The following is an 18610-nucleotide window of genomic DNA, read 5'->3' on the forward strand; positions in this document are numbered from 1 at the left end:
CAGAGCTGTTGTAATTGGATGTACTTACACAACTACAAATCCCAGCACATTCACTTCGACTAGTTTTTCTAAAGTTGTGGCTGCACTCATACTTAACACATGATGCATTAAGTTCACACCTGAAAAAGATTCATTGAATAAATACACAATACATAAATAACCAGCACTCAAAGAGCACAAACCTCTGCCAATGCAACACCAACATCCTCTCAACGATTAACTGGAGTTAATTTTCAAAATGAGAATATCTGAAATAAAATCCTTCAATGAATATCATGAGATCTTTTGATTTTCTCTTCTCTTAAATTCCGGTCTTCCTTTAGTAATCCTGTTGTTTTAGATCGATGGATAGAATTATGCAGATATGTAAGTATACTGTAAAGTATTAAAATGTATGTATAATCTCCTAATATAATAATGAGCAGTGTCTCTTTATATATTTGTGTGTGTGTGTGTGTGTGTGTGTGTGTGTGTATATATATATATATGACAGAGCCGGAGTGAGGGTCAAAATAAAGTACCAGGCATGTACTGGGGTTGATGCAATTGACTAATCTCCCCCTCCCCATAAAACTGCTGACCTTCCAGAGAATGTGGGAAACATCTGATTTCAATAACACTGGAGAGAGAGATAGAGAGTGAGACAGAAAGGCAGAGAGAGAGAAAGAGAGAGGGGGACACAGAAAGCAGAGAGAGGGAAAGATAAAGAGAGAGAAAGAAAAGGAGGGAGAGAGAGAAAGAGGGGGAGACAGAAGGGGAGAGAGAGAGGGGACAGATAAAGAGAGAGAAAGAGAAAAAGGGAGAGAGAGAAGGGAGACAGAAAGGCAGAGAGAGGAAGAGAGTGAGTGAGACAGAAAGGCAGAGAGAGAGAAAGGAGAAAGAGAGAGGGGGACAGATAAAGAGAAAGAGAAAAAGAGAGAGAGATGAATTACCTGGTTGAACTGGAACAAGTTTTGTCTTACTGTCTTGTGATTTCATTCCCAATGGTAAACAAGAATCAGGTAAATGTGGACCTAAAGACAGAGAGGGAAAGAGAGAATAATCGCTCCATGCAAAACTATTACAGGGTTGTCAAATTAATAAGTTACAACTCTAGTTATTTTAACAAATTCCTTCAAATTATCGAGTATTTAGAAAATAAATGTTAGCTCATAGCTCAGTACACTGCTGTTAGAGTGAACTGCTAAGTTTGTTTCATCTAATTGGAATGGCTTTTCATATCTGTGTCCCTTTAAGACAATATAAGGACACAGATATTGTGTCTTATGGCCAGCTGGAAACGATGTTTCTTGGGGTTAAACATCAGTAGCAGTTGTCCCTTCCAGGACAGCCAAATTATGTAGGCAAATAGTCTTTAGCAGAAGACATTTGTACAGAAATAATAAAATATAGCAAACCACATTCACTGAAATAAAAATACAAAAAAATAGGGATGATACATTGTATACTGCAGTGATATTCCTACTCCAAGTCTTGATAAAAAATGGGATGGATCATAACACCTCTGACTATAGGTGTGCCTGATCAAGGTAGACCTAGGGTTAAACAACAATTGCTAAAGCTGAGCTGATTAACTGACAATCTTTTACCTTGTTGTTCTAGTCATGCTGGGGCAACCACCTTTAGTCAAACGAATCAATACCAATGCTTATTTTTTTAAAGCCAGGTACTTATTCTATCAGTCGCCTTTTGGCGAACCACTAGGTTACAGGGACATAAACACACCAATGCTGGTTGTCAAACGGCAGTGGGGGACAAACAGACACACACACACAGACGGGCTTCTTTCAGTTTCCATCTACCAAATCCACTCGCAAGGATTTGGTCAGCCTGAAGCTGTAGTAGAAGACACTTGCCCAAGAGGTCACGCAGTGGGACTGAACTTGGAATCATGTAGTTGGGAGGGCAGCCTTTTACCATACAGCCACGCCTACGACAAAGAGAAAAAGTAATAGAATACTCACCCCCTATTTTGTAAATTTTGACATCAGTGAACTTCACCTCAAACGAATGAGGAAAGTATGTGTTTCTGATTCCATAGAAATATTCCCTGATTTTGCTGTCACGGCTTTCTGTTCTGCTGTGGGCGTTTCTCTCAACGACCTGATAACAACACAATATTAACACACACATTATATATATATATATATACCTGGCATTAGGAAGGGCATCCAGCTGTAGAAACTCTGCCAAATTTAGATTGGAGCCTGGTGTTGCCATCCGGTTTCACCAGTCGTCAGTCAAGTCGTCCAACCCATGCTAGCATGGAAAGCGGACGTTAAACGATGATGATATATATATTCTTTTATTTGTTTCAGTCATTTGACTGCAGCCATACTTGAGCACTGCCTTTAGTCGAGCAAATCGACCCCAGGACTCATTCTTTGGAAGCCTAGTACTTATTCTGAGATATTTTGCTGAACCGTTAAGTTACGGGGACGTAAAGATACCAACATCGGTTGCCAAGCGATGATGAGGGTACAAACACACACATACATATATATATATATATACATACATACACACATATATACGACCGGCTTCTTTCAGTTTCCATCTACCAAATCCACTCACGAGGATTTGGTCGGCTCGAGGCTGTAGTAGAAGACACTTGCTCAAGGCACCACACAGTGGGACTGAACCTAGAACCATGTGGTTGGTAAGCAAGCTACTTACTACGCAGCCACTAGAAAGAGAGAGAGAGAACAAATGGCTAAGGTCAGTTTGGGTGTGAAGCTGGGGTATTTGCAGAGAAGCAATCAACCCGAATGCTGGGCTATCAGCATTGTCGTGATCCAAGCTAAAGCTGGAATACTTCTGGTGTAGAAAATCCAAGTTTCACAACAATTATACCGTCATATGCTTTGGCAAAGAGCAAATAATCCAATGAAAAGAAGAAGACAAAGAAAATTCTTTAAGACATCTTTAACTATAAGTTACAAATGTTTCCGTACCATCTCCGTTTGCAACACCAGTTTACATGAAAATTCTAAAAGAAAAATCGTGTAATATTTGCAGTTTTAGACATTGAAGAGGCACTTCCTCAGACTTGCATTTCTGCCAGCTTACCAACTTCTTTCAGCTTCTGTTTACATAATCCACTCACAAGATTTAGCCCAGGGCTATTGTAGAAGACCCCTGCTCAAAGTGCTGTGCAGTGGGACTGAACCCAAGATCACATAGTTCTGAAGCAAGAATCTTTACACAGCTGTGTCTGTGTGTGTATAAAACAGCTAATAGTTTGAGGGGTGGGTAAAATGTGAGAAAGAAGTCCTGATTCCTTACCCCTCCAGATTTTGGCAGCAGGATAACTTTCACGAAGTCTGGCATATCTCGCACCAATTCATTGTACAATCTCTCTTGGTCTAACACTGCTATGATGTCCACTGAAAATAGATAACAAAAACGGTATGATGTGTGAGTGACCACAACAATGTTCTAATAAAATAATTAATAAGAATGCCTTTCGAGCGTTTGGCCTCACGGAGGAATGACTGAAACCATTGGCATTATGTCAGGCTTGAGAAGACCCATTAAACCAAGCAAAATCACAGTCATGGTAGATACCAGTGTTACGCAAATAGGCACCTGTGCCAGTGACACATAAACGCACCCCGGTGTCACACAAATAGGAGCCATGCTGGTGGCATGTAAAAGCACCCACTACACTCTTGGAGTGGTTGGTGTTAGGAAGGGCATCAAGATGTAGAAAACCATATCAAATCTGACTGGAGCCTGGTGCAGCCTTCCAGTGTGCCAGCCCAGTCAAACTGCCCAACCCACGCTAGCATGGACAACAAACATTAAATAAATGATGATGATGAATTACCATATTAAATTACCTAAAAGATGCAAAAGCATATTAAATGAACCACAACTGCAGAGGTGCAGATTCACAAAAAACATTTTTTAGTGTAATTAACCCTTTAACATTTAATCCTTTCATTACTGTATTTATTTTGAGATGCTCAAAGAATTTAGTAAAATAACTTAGTTAACATTAAGCTAGTGTTAGGAAGATAAATTGTGACTAAAGTTTGGTGGAAGATTTTAATTCAAAACTTATGAAAATAAGATGACGAGGGTTCCAGTTGATCTGATCGACGGAACAGCCTGCCTGTGAAATTAACATGCAAGTGGCTGAGCACTCCACAGACACGTGTACAGGCACATTCAGCATGACACAGAGTGTGACATGGATGGCCCTTTGTGGTGAAAGAGTACAGCAAGGTTCACCACTACCCCTTGCCAGAGCCTCACGGAGCTTTAGGTGTTTTTGCTCAATAAACACTCACAATGCCTAGTCTGGGAATTGAATCTGCGATCCCATGACTGCAAGTCTGCTACCCTAAACACTGGACCATTGCACCTCCACAGAACACACTAGTATGAAGTTGAAGTAAAAAATAGATTCCTGTTGTAGATCAGGACTTATTTGATCCTTCACCTTTTACTAATGATGACAATAACAACAATGATTTCAGATTTTGGCACAAAACTAGCAATTTGGGAGAAGGGAGTTAGTCGATTATATCGACCCTAGTGCTCAACTGGTACGTGTTTCAGTGACCCCAAAAAGATGAAAGGCAAAGTTGACCTCGGTGGAATTTGAACTCAGAACATAAAAAAAAAAACCAGATGAAATACCACTAAGCATTTTGCCCAATGACCTCACAATTCTGCCAGGTTGTCATCTTTGTTATTGTAGTAGTAGTAGTAACAATAACAACAGTGATTTAGTTTGACTGGAGATAAAACTCATTTGGTGAAGGAGAGAAGATATATTTATAGCTGAGTAAATTGAACCTAGTAATTTTAATTGATAAAATTAATATACTTTAATAGACTGACCTTCAAATGCTCCAGCTGTATGTACTAGCGATTGATAACCTCCACCTCGTACCCAGCCACTTGTGTTGATGATGACGCCACTGAGGTTAGCTGAAACAGAAAACCAAGTAAATAAATCATCCATCCAGACACTGGAACTGTTTGCAAAAATCAATATGGCCTACTTAAATTAAGGAACAAACTAATCCAGACAAGAAGAATTTAATAGAGACACGCGCATGGTTGTGTGGTTCAATCCCACTGTACAGCACCTCAGGTTGACCAATACCTGGGGGGGGGGGGGATTTAGTAGATGGTAACTGTGTAGAATCCCACCAACACACAAACACACATATATGTATAAACTTGTTTACCGACCAAAGCCTTGTGAGTGGATTTGGTAGACGGAAACTGAAAGAAGCCCGTTGTATACATGTATATATGTGTATGTGTGTGTGTTTATTTGTGTGTCTGTGTTTGTCCCCCACAGCATCGCTTAACCGATGGTGGTGTGTTTACTTCCCCATAACTTAGTGGTTCGGCAAAAGAGACCGAGAGAATAAGTACTAGGCTTCCAAAAAATAAGTCCTGGGGTCAATTTGCTCGACTAAAAGGCGGTGCTCCAGCATGGCCGCAGTCAAATGACTGAAACAAGTAAAAGAGTAAAAGAGTTCAAATATACTTGGGGCATACCTGAACCCGTAAGAAAGACATTTGTCATGGAGATAAGTGTAAACCAGTAGATCCCAAACATTTTCAGGCTGCTGCTCCCTTAACCGCTATTCCACATTCCTAGCGCCCCCACCACAAACATGGACCGCCTTCTGCAGCAAATTCAAAACAACTATTTCACAAAAATATAACCTAACCTAATTAATCCATTATTTTGGTCTTTTTCCAACATCCATTGCCCCCTTTTGGCCACCCCATTATCATCCCACTTTTCTTCAATGCCCCTTTGGATCTTTTCACCGCCTCCAAGGGAGCAAAACCACCCATTTTGGGAACCACTGGTGTAAACACACCAAGTCAGCTTTCAGTGCCACCTAACCAGACTGTTGCATACATGCATTCTGGAGGGATTATCTCCTCCCTTCAGCAATGAAAACCAAAAAGGTAGACACTGCGAACTGACAGGAGAGAGAGGTCCCTCTTATGATATTCCCATCATTGTTCAATAAAATACAGAGTGACAGCGCTAAGCGGTGATGTGTATAAATACAAACTTGTAACTGGTAACAAGTTTTCTACACATCACTGCTTAGCACTGTCATCCCGTATGTATATATCTACAGATCAAACCAACAGGCCATGCACTTTCAAAAAGTAAAAGAGAAATACACACACACACACACACACATATAATATATATATATATATATACTTACTTTTCTTATTTGCCTCACATTTCAACTGGATTACTGATGCTAGTCTACTGATGAGGAGGTTGTACAGAGCAAGGTTTTCATTGGGACTAAAATGGCCAAAATGGTAGACAACAGGTGCCACGGACTGGATGAAGCCATCTTCAATATCTGCAGGTCTTTCTACAACTGCTGCCGCTGTTAATAGGAAAAATTGTACAGTTTAGTTTCAAACAAGGAACAGGATGGAAGTTAGGTTAAATTCTAATACATAGTATGAAGTATTTTCATTAACATCATCCACGACACATGTTGTGACAGGCGAAATACCACTAAGCATTCTGTCCAGCTCACCGCCTTAATAATAATAATTGCCATAAGACTTACCCAGGGTACCAGGGATTGAAATCATACTCTGGAAACAAAGAAAAAACAAACAATTTAGTGATCATTCACAATTTATTTGACATAAGAAAAGTAATCAAAGAAATCAACTATGACATTTGTTTATTGATTTAATGTTGTTTCCATGCCAAGATGGGTAGAAGACAGACTTACTGAGGCAGCATTTTACAACCAGGTGCTCTTCCAGTTGCCAACTCTTACCTGTTTGTCAAATAAAGGATTTCTTATTCCACTACTTTTTGAATGTATAGAGCAATTCATCTTAATGTCAGTGGCTCTCATGGCTTCTGACCTTAACTGATAGGAAGTATTAACATGTACATGCTTTGTCTTGTTGTAAAACAGGGATCACAGCAAATATTCTGCTCAATACCACAGAGTTGCTTGTCAGTTGTTTGACCGTAACCAGTTGAGCTTGTCCCTTAGTGGCTGACGATATGTACATCTCTGATCACGAGCAGAAGTAGTGGGGGAGCATCATAGCCACGTGTTGAGAGGAAAAGCCTTGCAGAAAAATCAACAGCACCATTTGATTTGCCACAGAGAGGAAGACTAGCTACCTTTCCCTACCAAAGGAAAGGGATTAATTCTTACTCTGATGGCTGAATTCATCCTACATGCAACAACAGCTGTTTAACACAAGACCACAAATCAGTAATGCACAGACACTAAATGATAATATGCAGAGCAGTTTTGTCAAACTGCTCTGCATTTCAAACTGGTTTGCAGTTGGTATTTCCAATGCTTAAGCCAAGTAATGCCCTACATCCTACCCACCTCCTGTAGCACTGCTACGACAAGGACTTTTGGAAGTTATCCACAGTCCCCAATTTGAAAGTTCTTCAGAAGAGACTGCTCAGGCTGTTCTCGTTGATGCCCAGAGCCATTCCCAGACAGTCAGATACAGACTCAGAACGGTAAGGAATGCAACAATGATTACTAACATAAACACAAGACCACAAGTTCCAGAGGAAGAGAACCGCTAATCTTCATATCTCCTGAACCTTATTTTGTTGACCCTGGAAGAATTAAAGATAAAGCTGGCATCTACAGTATTTGAATTTATAAAGATTGCTACCTTCCAGATTCAACGACTTGTGATCAAAAGCATTCCAGTCATGACCACTCTGTCTTTGTTACATATATGACCACTTCACGGTCCACTGTGTTCTTCCTATTTTTGAGGTACTAGTAGTGTAAAAAAAAAAAAACATGTAAGGTTGGATTGGTCGTGGTTGGCATGCTTTTGACCATAGTTCTGCTCTATTACGGATAATTAGGGACTGAAGAACAAAAAAAAAAAAGTTCCAGAATGGAATAATTGATTTGAAATTGGGGTGTGGGCAGGTTGTGAGAGGTTAAGGACCAAGTTCTCTACTCACTTGTCCAACATCAATATCCACAAATAATGGGGCATGGCCAGCTCGTACACAATAATTCAGGAACAGCTTACAAACGGTGCTTTTACCAACATCCTTAGGTCCAACAATCATGATCTGCAAAAAGAAAAAAAAAAAAAGGAAAAAATATTTAAAAACACATGAAACAAATTTATAATGATTTATTTATAACAGAAACACAAGGAGAGAAATGTTGAGTGAGGAGGGGACAGTCACGTCAATTGACTGGGACTCATTTTATACCCCGTCCCACAAGAATGTAGAATTAAGTTGCCTTTGGTGAGATTTGAATTCATTTATCAAGCACAAGGAGAAAAATATGACCACTGCTTGACAACTGGCGTTGGTGTGTCTACATCCCCATAACTTAGTGGTTCAGCAAAAGATACTGACAGAATAAGTGCTAGGCTTTAAGAAATAAGTCCTGGAGTCAATTCATTCGACTAAAAATTCTTCAAGGCAGTGCCCCTGCATGGCCACAGTCTAATGGCTGAAACAAGTAAAATATGTGTAAGCACATTTATCTTCATTTATCTTGGGAATTTGGTCACCACAAAACACTGATAAATGAATCCTCTCCATGCACTTTGCAGAGGGGAACAAATGGTAGATTCATTGACACCAAATTCATTGCCCCACAACAATGAAGCTTCCGCTTTCATGTATTTCTTTGCTCATCTCTACATTTTTCCTGTAAAGAATATCCTCATCTGAATCATTTTTCACGATTAAACACCTTCATATATTTCCTATCCACTGGTCCCATGTTGACTGGTGTGAGAGCATAAATCTGTATAAAAAATACATGCAGCCTTGCAGCTCAATTACGTAAACACAGGCAAAGATCAGTTCGTTCTGGGTGGCCACTGGGGCACATTTTTGCAGTACATACATAATCTTCAATGATCACCAAGCCATGTTATTCTAGATCAAATCTATTGGTAAGTGTAACACAGTTCACAACTAAGCATACCATACAGTTCTATATTTAAGAGATGAGGAATTCTGTACATTATTTACATTATTTACCTTCAACAGATATTTGTCCTCATCTTGTTTGTTGTTAACACAACACACTACGCCATATGCCCATGGACATATGGTGTAGTGGTTAAGAGCGCGGGCTACTAACCCCAAGATTCCGAGTTTGATTCCAAGCAGTGACCTGAACAATAATAATAATATTGAAAAATACCTTAGGAATGAGAACCCGGTTTGAAATTTCCCCGAGACACCTGATGAAGGCTGGAGGGTATATCAGCCGAAACGTTGTGTTAACAACAAACAAGATGAGGACAAATATCCATCGAATGTATATAATGTAAGCATACCATGTTTTCCTGGATCAGTGATAAACAAGACAACATGCATTTACTGTAGTCTTATCATCTAAGGCTATTGAACTTTCATCTCAAGTCCAACCTCCTTAGATTAGACCTCACCACTTTCTCCCAAGTCTCATCCGACATATTTTTCAGCGCCATCTATCAGTCATCCTTCACACATACAAACACACCACGTCCATACTAGTGTAGTCTTCTATCTTGCACATTATGGCACATACCAAACTGTTATCGAAACAGCAACAGAAAGAGGGTTGGAAAAACAGTGAAGCACACAAGGTCTGGATCAAGAAGTACTGGGACTGTTGCTATGGTAACAGAGCTAAAATACACAGGGTGAAGCTGCTTGGCATGGAATGACCCTGAATTCTGTCACACTGAGTTAGAACACGCTCACCCGCTCCCGTTGCTTATGGCAACACTTGAAAGTAAAGTGTGTAGAGTATGGTTATCTCGAAAAGAAGGTTGGGTTTCAGATGTTCAGGGTCGCCTTGATTAAGATGGAAACTTTTGTAAAGCAATCATAACAGGTGATGAATCATGGGTCTATGGTTGTGACTTTGAAACCAAGATATAAATCAAAATCCCACTTGAAAGGAACAAAATTTCAAGACATCGAGGAAATCCAAGAGAATGTAATGAGGCTCACTATCCCCAGAAAAGGAGTTCTAGGAATGCATCCATCAATGGAAACGATGGCTAGATAAAGGGTGTGGCTTCAGAAAGGGACCACTTTGAAAGAGATTAAATGCTAAATCAATGATCAGAGTCGTAGGTTTATTTTTCTAGCACCAATCCCAATACTATTTGATCAGACCTTGTATGTATAAATCTGTAGCTTTTAATAATGAGGTGAACTCAATCAATTATGGGATACAATTTTAATTAACCAGAAGTAAGCAAGGCTGTAGGAATGATGATGATGAGAGAGAAAGGGGGAGAGAGTACAGTTACATATATGTGTGCAAGGATATATTTGTAGCTGTACATATTTTGCTAATATATAAATAGTAAAATAAGATAAAGAGAGACAAATGTGACAGATGAAAAGTACTCACCCTGGGTCCAGGAGTCAGCTCTTCACTGGCCTTCCGTTTCATCTGTTCCAATGCTCCATGGACATTCAAGTACATCACCATTGGAGTTTCCTTTGAGACATAAGCCATTTCAGTCTTACCAATTAGGTAACAAAGAATTAAGGACAAATTTACAGAGAGGTAGAACAAAAACAAAACTAAAGAAAAAAAATACATTCAGTGTGCTTGTTCCCAAGACAACCAGAAATTTATGCTGGATTAGAACCAGCATCACCAGGGCTAAAATTAAACCATAACACTGCTTGATACTGGTTTCAAAGTCATCCAGTTGTTTGATTTACAGAATCACAGATTGTTCCAAATAGAAGCTAATTATTCTACAGTCACTAATACGTTAGATATAATGTGGAAACAGATTGAGAGTGGTACCAAGAAGGCTGGTTCTGTGAATCACATGTAAAATCAATCTAATGAACCACTACAGTCTCCATCAAGCAAACACTATTGGCCGTTGCCAGTACCGCCTGACTGGCTCCCGTAGGATTTTTGAGCGAGATTGTTGCCAGTGCCCCTGGACTGGCTCTTGTGCGGGTGGCACATAAAAGACACCATTTCGAGCGTGGCCGTTGCCAGTATCGCCCGACTGGCCTTCGTGCAGGTGACACGTAAAAGCACCTACTACACTCTCTGAGTGGTTGGTGTTAGGAAGGGCATCCAGCTGTAGAAACTCTGCCAAATTTAGATTGGAGCCTGGTGTTGCCATCCGGTTTCACCAGTCCTCAGTCAAGTCGTCCAACCCATGCTAGCATGGAAATGCGGACGTTAAACGATGATGAGATGATGATGATGATGATGATATATATATATATATATATATATATTAAACTCAACTCTGTCAGTCACGAATGACAATGGGTACACCTAAGGGGTTCCCTTCCGGGATACAAGTGTGGGCAGAAAATTGCCTCACCAGTGTATGCACAACCTAGGGTTGTTTTTATGGAAGACCAGCAGTCGCCCATGCATACCAGCCTCCTCTCTCCACACCACCAGTGTTATCCAATGGAAAGGCAAAGGGGCCAATACAGCTTGGCACCAGTGATGTTGCAACTCATTTCTACAGCTGAGTGAACTGGAGCAACATAAGATAAAGTGTCTTGCTCAAGAACACAACACACAGCCCGATCCGGGAATCAAACTCACAACCTCATGATCGTAAGCTCGACGCTCTAACCACTGCGCCATGCCCCTTCACACACACACATATGTAGGCACAAGCATAGCTGTGTGGTAAGGAGTCTGCCTCTCAACCAAATGGCTTTGGGTTCTGTTCTACTGCATAGAGCTTGAAAAAATATCTTCTACTATGGCCCCTAGGCTACTGTAGACTGAATTTGGTAGATGGAAACTAAAAGAAACCCATTGCGCGCGTGTGTATGTGTGTATGTGCGCACATGCATATGTGTTACTGTTTCCATGCCTTGAAGTCATGTGTTGGTTGTAAATTGGTGTCACTGTGATGCAAGTGGTGTCCTTTGTTTTCAATGTTCTGTGAAAATGTTTGGTGATGGAGAAATTTGACCTTACTTGGAAACAAAAGCTGATGACAAGAAGGGCATCTGTCATAGAAAATCTGCCCCAAGAGATTCCATCTGAACCATGCATGCATAGAAAATTGGGCATTAAAATGACGGTATATATACATACACAGAGTCACAAAGATTTAAGATTGATTTTAGTAGATGAGTTATCAAATCCCATCGGCAGAACTATCCACCCATTGAGCTATAGTCTGAAAGGCTGAACATGCTGTCAGACAATTGTACCCTTAACATAATTCTCAAACACAATCTGTATCAAAACTGGTCTTTTGAATTACAACTAAATCTGTCCCACATGCTCCTCACAATGTCAGTCAATTCCATTCACAAGGATTGGGTTGATATGAACTTAAAGTAGAAGAAGCACAGTAGGATCAGCCCCTAAACATCAAAACCCTTAACCACAGTTGTTTCTGTATCCATGAACACATACACACACATGCAATAAAAGGAAACAAGTAGCTAATAAACACATAAAAGGATATTTTGATGCTGCATCCATGCCATGTGAAGACAGCTAACTTTGAACTTGGCAGGAAAGTGGCCCTCTTCCCCTTCACCAGTTCTGTACCAAACACCTCTGCTTTCCCATCTGTCAGCTGCAAAAGATAATGAAAAATTTAATACAAGTACTTGACAAAAGTTTATCCTTTAGCTGAGAGGGGGAGGAGAGGTCAATAAAAGAAGTATTACTCAAATACTGGAGCCTGATATAATAAACTCTATGTCCTACAAAATCTGTAGTCTTGTGCCAAATTTAGCAAACTTGAAGACAACATAATATTAAAGAAAACATGTTCATGTTAGTCATCATTATTATTATTATTATTAGTGATGCAATCAGTATTACTGTATTATCTAAGGGGGCAAGCTGGCAGAAACATAAGCACGCTGGGCGAAATGCTTAGCGGTATTTTCACTTTTTTAAAAACCTGGTACTTATTCTATTAGTCTCTTTTGCTGAGCTGCTAAGTTTCAGGGACTTAAATACACCAACACTGATTGTCAATCAAAACACACACACACACACAATGTGCTTCTTTCAGTTTCCGCCTAAATCCACACGCAAGGCTTTGGTTGGCCTGACACCATAATAGAAGACACTCACCCAAGGTGCCATACTGTAAGACTGAACTTGGAGCCATATGGTTGGGAAGCAAGCTTCTTACCACACAGCCACGCCTGCACCTATACGGGAAAAAATAAATAATACAATCCTACGTATTCCGAGAAAAGGGGGATAGTCATGACTGGAATGTTTTTGATTGTAGGTTTGCTTCATCAAAGTAGAAGTGTAGGTAAACACCAATAGTGATAGTGTCTGGATTCCAGAAACTACTCACATGCTATTGACTAATTGACTAATTACTTGAGGTGATTGACTCCTCTCATTTGCAGTAGTCATAGTCTATTAATTAAAACACAATAGCAGGAATTGCAGGAGGCGGCGAGCTGGTGGAAACGTTAGCACGCCGGGCGAAATGCTTAGCAGTATTTCATCTGCCGTTATGTTCTGAGTTCAAATTCCGCCGAGGTCGACTTTGCCTTTCATCCTTTTGGGGTCGATTAAATAAGTACCAGTTACGCACTGGGGTGGATGTAATCGACTTAATCCCTCTCTGTCTGTCCTTCTTTGTCCCCTCTATGTTTAGCCTCTTGTGGGCAATAAAGAAATAAGGAAATGCAGGAGGTTAATGTTCACTGGAAATACAAACACAACACCATATTTTCTAGCTCAGGTGATCTCATGCAATTAAGAGAAATAACAACTTTTCACACACACACACAAATATTGATTTCTTTCATAGCACAAAGCCTTGTATAAGAGAGAGAGAGAGAGAGAGAGAGAGAGAGAGGGAGGGAGAGAGAGAGAATAGAATCAATTATACAAACTTCAGTCCGTGAATATAATTCTCTACTGAAGCCAGTTAAGCATACGTATTTTTTATCTTTTACTTGTTTCAGTCGAATGAATCGACTGAGTAACATATTATTTTTTAAGCTTGGTACCTATTCTATCAATCTCTTTCGCCGAACCGCTAAGTTATAGGGATGTAAATACATCGACACCAGTTGCCAAGTGCTGGTGGGAGACAAACATCGACACAGACACATGCACACAACAGGTTTCTTTCAGTTTCCATCTACTGAATCCACTCACAGGCTTTGGTCAGCCCAAAGCTGTAGAAGATACTACTCGCTCAAGATGCCATACAATGGGACTGAACTTAAAAACCATATGCTTGGGAAGCAAGCTTCTTACCACACAACAATGCCTACACCTACAGGCAACTATATAAACCCCAGTCCTTAAATGCAATTCTCCACTGAAGTCATTCAAACACTTTTTTAATTTTTTTAAAAATAACAATACATTATTCACGAGATAATAACAAAGATGGGAAGATTAAATCAGTAGAGATCCGTTTAAAAAGAGACTGTATCATTGTGTCACTCAAAGAAGACACAAACTAAACATAAAGAGCTAATTCATAAGTAGATATGAGAACTGGGAGCATTTCACATTAATGGCCTTAAAAACCACACAGGACAATTGACATATTGACAATTGACATATTGACAATTGACAATTGACAATTGACAATTGACAATTGACATATATTTTCAACAGCTGGCCTGTCATGGCGTTTATGTCTTTTCTTGTCTCTTAGAAAATTTATTATAAACACAAAGTGAAGCTTTATCTAACAAAAAGTTTAAATAAAAGGCTAACATGTTTAACAATGGACAACTTGTGTAATCTATTAGATCATCATCATTCAATGACTACTTTTCTCTGCTTGCATGGGTTGGATGGAATTGAGGCAGATTCTCTATGACTGGATGTCCTTCCTTTTGTTAATATTCATCTGTTTCCAAATAAGGTAATATTTCCCCCATGACAAGATGTGTTTTTGTGAAACACTGAAAATGAAGGACATTGTTTTCATGACAGTGATGATCATTTACAAACAATATGATGCAAAGCAAAGAGACTGTAACACACATACAATGGGCTTCTTTCAGTTTCCATCAACCAAATTTCCCACCCATGCCAGCATGGAAGGCGGACATGAAACGATGATGATGATGAAATTCACCCACAAGGCTTAGGTTGACCTGGAGCTATAATAGAAGACATTTGCCTAAGATACCACACGGTGGTACTGAACCCAGAACCATGTTGTTGGGAACCAAACTTCTTACCACACAGGCATGCCTGCACTTGGTAATCACAGGAGAACTGCGTAATACTAATCCAGATGGTGAAGTTCACTTCACAATCATGAAGTTCCCCGAATAATTCCACTGTGCAAAAGCTCATGATATGCATTATATATGTTCTTGGGTTATAACCATAACAGAAAAATCAATTTAACACCACTGCCTGGCATCTGGCCATCTTTAGCAGAGTTCACTTACAAGCATGGAAAAACATATAAACCTGAATCGTCCAAATTATTCTCCCTTCTTTGGCATGTTGTTGGACAAATTTAAAGTCTAAAACCATGTCTTGACTCTGTGTAACTGGTAATAATTGTAAATGAGTATCACTGTCATACAAGCAGTGTCCTTCATTTCCAATCTTCCATGAAAACATGTCTAGCCAGGGGTAAATATTACTTCACTTGGAAACAAGAGACTGCTAGTGATAGGAAAGGCATTTGACCATAAAAAAAAAAAATCCATCTCGACAAATCCCATCTGACCCATGCAATTATGGCAAAGCAGACATTAAAAAGCAATGATAAAACCATTTGTCTTTTTTAATGTAGAAGTATCAAGATATCAAGAAACTTTTCTGCCAAAGACTTCATTTTACATCAAAACAATCATAACCATATCAATCAGTTGAATATAGTCTTCTTTCAGGGAAATATGACTGGTATCTATTGCCAGTGAGACCCCTACTTAAATACAAGCAATTATATATCAGCAGAGCACAGCCAAAATATTTATTTCACAGAGATATTGTTTAGAGACCTCTTTGTACCACATCTGAACCTGTTAGCTTACTGCCAAAATCAGATCCATTTCCCATGTTTTGTTTTTAATTAATTTTGAGAGGGTTCACCTCTGCTGTGTTTCTTGAAAGGACCTGAAGAAACTAATAAGTTTATCTCTCCACAGATGTAATTTTAATTAAAATTTCTTTGCTCTCCATATTAAGTAGGTCAGTACCAACCTTATTTTTTTTCATACCAAACATGTCCCTAAGTATTTTTCTCCTTTGTCTTCAAGTCAGATTATTACAGCATATACATACATATATATATATTCACCTTTCACCCTAGACCTCTTTCAAAGCTCATCTCATAATATTGCTAAATTTTATCTATTCTTTTATGCTTCTATTAGTTTCAGTTGTTGGATTGTGGCCATGCTGGTGCACACTCTTAAAGGGTTTAATCATACAGACCCCAACATGGTTGTAAGACCAATGTCATAAAACAGCAGATATGTTAGAAACACATCCATTTTGGAAAGCAGCAGCTGTGTTAGAAGCAGCCATGGATGAAAATGTTGCAAGTAAATTAAATAACATACAGACACAGGTGTGGCTGTGTAGCTAAGAAGCTTGCTTCCTAAGCATATGGTTTTGGGTTCAGTCTCTGTGTGGTGCTTTGGGCAAGTGTCTTCTATCATAGCCCCAAGCCAACTAGAACTTTCAAAATGGGTTTGGGAAATGGAAACTGAAAAGAAACCCATTGTGTGTGTGTGTGTGTGTGTGTGTGTATATACGCTTGTCTTAACATTGTGCAATGTATCACACCTTGGGGATACATGGCCATGGGGAAATATTACTTGGAGGCAAGTGCGGGTTGGTGACAGGAAGGGCATCTGGTTGAAGAATGCCTCAATAAATTTTATTTGTCTCTTGCAAGCATGGAAAATTGGGCATTAAAATGATGATGATGATGATGATGATGCATGTATCACAAGCCATCTTTGTCTATGTATTTCAACTCCTCAGTCACCGAGGAGTTGAAATAAGATTGAGACATGCCCACAATTCTCACTAACATGAGACTTATAACAAAGGCATTGCTCACATTCCATTTTAATTAATTTCAACTAAGATTCTGGAACCATTTCCCCTGCCTTTGTTAGCAAGAATTGATCATTAAGCTAACGATTCTTTCACCATACCACAGCTGCAAATATAATTAAAATTTCTTGTTTCATTTCAGTAAGCCCTTCAGCACTGACTTTGCCATGTCATGACTTTATTCACATATATTTTCAAAATCAATGAGTAAAAATAGAAAATAAATACACACAGACACACACACCCTGCGCTTTTGTATATAAAAAGAAAACAAGAAAAGAAATAACATATTATGACTCGGGGGAAATTTGTAAACCAAATAATTTCAATGTTATTTTTATTTTCCACATTTTTAGGTGACAAAAATATATTGTAAGCACAAAGTGAAAGTTTATCTTACAAAAAGAATTACCAGAAATGTATTTTAAGCTCTAAACAATAACTTTTATATGACACAACAGGGCTGATATTGTCAAATATATATATATAAGGCTATTTCATTTTGGAGCAGAAGGGGACACGTCATTGAGGAGGCCATACATGGCAATGAAAGGACTTTGGCAAATACAACTGATTGATTGATTAACCAAATGACAAATAATAATGAAGTAAAACTGAACCAGTGGGTGTGTTTCTATGATTGGCTTTGCTCATCATGCCATCATCGTCCAGACACTCCTATCTGAATCATATCTCTTTCTCCCATCATCCTTGTCGTATCCGTGGAGGCACAATGGCCCAGTGGTTAGGGCAGCGGACACGCGGCTTCAATTCCCAGACCGGGCGTTATGAGTGTTTATTGAGCGAAAACACCTAAAGCTCCACAAGGCTCCGGCAGGGGATGGTGGTGAACCCTGACCACAACTCTTCCACCACTACTTTCTCTCACTCTTACTTCCTGTTTCTGTTGGGCCTGTAATTCAAAGGGTCAGCCTTGTCACATTGTGTCACGTTGAATATCCCCGAGAACTACGTTAAGGGTACACGTGCCTGTGGAGTGCTCAGCCACTTGCACGTTAATTTCACAAGCAGGCTGTTCCGTTGATCGGATCAACTGGAACCCTCGATGTCGTAAGCGACGGAGTACCAACAACAACAACCTTGTCGTATCCAACCCACCCCAGGTCCTGCACTAATCCCCATATCATGTCCTCCCTTTCCAGAACATCAACCATTTGAAATTCTTTCCCTGCTCCTACTTTTCTCTTTCAAAGGTTCAAGAAAATAAATGGCATTAGTCTCACCAGTTTAAGAGAGCTTGTCACGAGCACTGACCCTTTCTCCAGAACCAGCCAGAAAAAAATAAATAATTAAAACATTAAAATAAACTCTATTAAACTTCAAACACACAAATAAAATTGCTAAAAAAATTCTCTTTTGACAACTGCTTACTTCCCCTTTCTAACTCCAAATATCAAAATTGGAAGCAGACATCATGTCACTAATTAAATATTGAAATTCGAAGCAGGTGTCATGCTAATGTACTAAATTATTCAGTAATCCATGAATAATGAATGATATTAATACAATTGCTGTGGTGTGTGTGTGTGTGTGTGTGAGGAGGGGGGTTACTTTCATAG

The 18610-nt window shown here is 39.4% G+C and overlaps 1 protein-coding gene across 1 annotated transcript in view; it reads right to left on the minus strand.

The window, feature by feature from the left end:
- LOC106872450 (polyribonucleotide 5'-hydroxyl-kinase Clp1) overlaps window positions 1-18610 on the minus strand; it is a 29076-nt gene that overhangs the window by 1494 nt on the left and 8972 nt on the right. The window contains exons 4-13 of the mRNA XM_014919453.2: window positions 12466-12579; window positions 10401-10526; window positions 7982-8095; window positions 6582-6609; window positions 6219-6392; window positions 4852-4941; window positions 3286-3386; window positions 1965-2103; window positions 933-1013; window positions 29-119 (exon numbers count right to left, since the gene is read on the minus strand). Coding sequence (XP_014774939.1) covers window positions 29-119; window positions 933-1013; window positions 1965-2103; window positions 3286-3386; window positions 4852-4941; window positions 6219-6392; window positions 6582-6609; window positions 7982-8095; window positions 10401-10526; window positions 12466-12579 — 1058 coding nt within the window. The remainder of the gene's footprint in view (window positions 1-28; window positions 120-932; window positions 1014-1964; window positions 2104-3285; window positions 3387-4851; window positions 4942-6218; window positions 6393-6581; window positions 6610-7981; window positions 8096-10400; window positions 10527-12465; window positions 12580-18610) is intronic.

Source organism: Octopus bimaculoides, chromosome 9 (assembly GCF_001194135.2).
Source record: "Octopus bimaculoides isolate UCB-OBI-ISO-001 chromosome 9, ASM119413v2, whole genome shotgun sequence".
Taxonomy (NCBI): Eukaryota; Metazoa; Mollusca; class Cephalopoda; order Octopoda; family Octopodidae; genus Octopus; species Octopus bimaculoides.